Source organism: Portunus trituberculatus, chromosome 25 (genome assembly GCF_017591435.1).
Source record: "Portunus trituberculatus isolate SZX2019 chromosome 25, ASM1759143v1, whole genome shotgun sequence".
Lineage (NCBI taxonomy): Eukaryota > Metazoa > Arthropoda > Malacostraca > Decapoda > Portunidae > Portunus > Portunus trituberculatus.
In genome coordinates, this window is record NC_059279.1 from 10,898,265 (window position 1) to 10,900,155 (window position 1,891).

Sequence of the window (1,891 nt, forward strand, 5' to 3'; positions counted from 1 at the left end):
CGACCACTTACTTAACACACACCTACCAACATACATAACCACACTACCTCTTCACTCTGACTCCACCGATGTCTCCTCCTCATCCACCCACATACCCCCTACTTAGTCTCTCCACCCCGCCAAGCCATCCCTGTAGACTTGAACCACCCTCCTAAACCACTTCTTCACACCCACTCAGACCACATACACTGCCACCTATATAATCTGCCACCTACAGACTCCCCTTTCTCAACGCTTCAGTCTGTACGTGACCCCCCCTCCTCCCCTTCCTCCTCCTCCGCCTTCTTTGGAAACTTTCTTCCATTCGACCACACCCACCATTCAACCACACCCTGCCAGTTCTTCGCTTCACATCCACGCTCCTCCTCCTCCTCCTCCTCCTCCTCCTCCTCCTCCTCCTGCCTGCCTGCCTGCCTGCCTGCCTGCCTGCCTGCCTGCCTGCCTGCCTGCCTGCCTGCCTGCCTGCCTGCCTGCCTGCCTGCCTGCCTGCCTGCCTGCCTGCCTGCCTGCCTGCCTGCTCTCTCTCTCTCTCTCTCTCTCTCTCTCTCTCTCTCTCTCTCTCTCGTCCAGTTATTGCGAGTGCAGTTCAATGCCATCTGGATTCTTGTGTTTGACACTATATTTTTCTTGGCAAATACACTGGGTGATCTAGATATAAAAACACGTGTTATATACATTTGTTCAGATGAAAGACAGGGGAGCTGGCGCAACGCCAGATTGTAATACAAAATCAATAAAGACGAAGAAAAAAAAACGTTAATGCTACTAATGAATATGAGTTGCTTGGAAGATTCACAAAATACATAAAAATAAAGATGATTTCCAAAGATTTTTAAGCTGGGAAGTATGGAGAGACAAACACAAACTATAAGAATGAAACAGAGGTGGAACATCACCTTGCAGTATTTTCTCTAACGCTGTTGGAAGACGCTAGTCTGTTTGCTTGTGTCAGATATTGTGCTTCCTTTTGCGTTTTGCTCATATCTGGAGGAGGGAAGAGAGCGATACATTGTGACAGACGAAAATTTCTGCAAGACAGCTTGCGCCTTTCACTTCAATGATGTGCAAATAAATTCTTCAACAGCTGACTTTTTTCTTTGTGGAGCCGTCATTGTTGGAAAGGTTTTTGATATATTTTTTTGAGATATTTTCGATCATGTCTTTTGTTCTCTCCATGCTCATTTTATTTATTTTTTTTCTGGGCGTGGACGAGGTTGAGAAAGACTAGCGCCGCGGGCAAGGTCACGAACCTACCTTTAATTATAGGTAAGAAAGGTACTCGTGCTCTTACCTAATAGTGACGGGTAAAAAGTACGGCTGTTAGTGAACGAAGGGAGAGAGGAACACGTGATAACGGCAGGGAGATGAAAGCCTTGGAAGATACCACGAGAAAAAAAAAAAATACAAGAACGAAGGAAAGACACGGTCCAAAAAAGAAGAATGCGAAAGTAATGACTATTGATAATAACAAAAAGAAAAGTGAAATAGAGGAGTAGGATAAGTTATTAGGTACAGTTTATCTTACCAAGAGCCAGTAGGGCAGAGAGGATGGCCGCGCGGATCATGATGTCTCTCCACTATGGTTGTCCAGCACTGACTGAGAGAGGGAGACGTCCAGAGGCAGTGCCACGGCCAAGACAGGCCAGGCCACCACACTTTGGCTACGTGGGGCGGGGCTGCTTCCAGAGCCAAAGGGCAGTGGTGGGACAGAAGCAGTATATGGGATTACTGGATGGATGAGCGAGAAAGATGAGGAACAGGAAGAACAGTGTGATTACTAGACGATGAAGAAAAAGTATTTCGTTGTATCCAGGGACGAAAGACGGTACTAGAATAGACGCAATATAAAAGGAAGGAAGAATTAGTGAATAAGAAAATGAGGAAGAGGAAG

At 46.3% G+C, this 1,891-nt stretch overlaps 1 protein-coding gene across 1 annotated transcript in view; it reads right to left on the reverse strand.

Annotated features, from left to right (window-relative positions):
* Window positions 1–1,679, reverse strand: part of LOC123508785 (protein obstructor-E-like) — an 18,548-nt gene extending 16,869 nt beyond the window's left edge. The window contains exon 1 of the mRNA XM_045262699.1: window positions 1,526–1,679. Coding sequence (XP_045118634.1) covers window positions 1,526–1,565 — 40 coding nt within the window. The 5' untranslated portion in view covers window positions 1,566–1,679. The remainder of the gene's footprint in view (window positions 1–1,525) is intronic.
* Window positions 1,680–1,891: the final 212 nt, after the last annotated feature.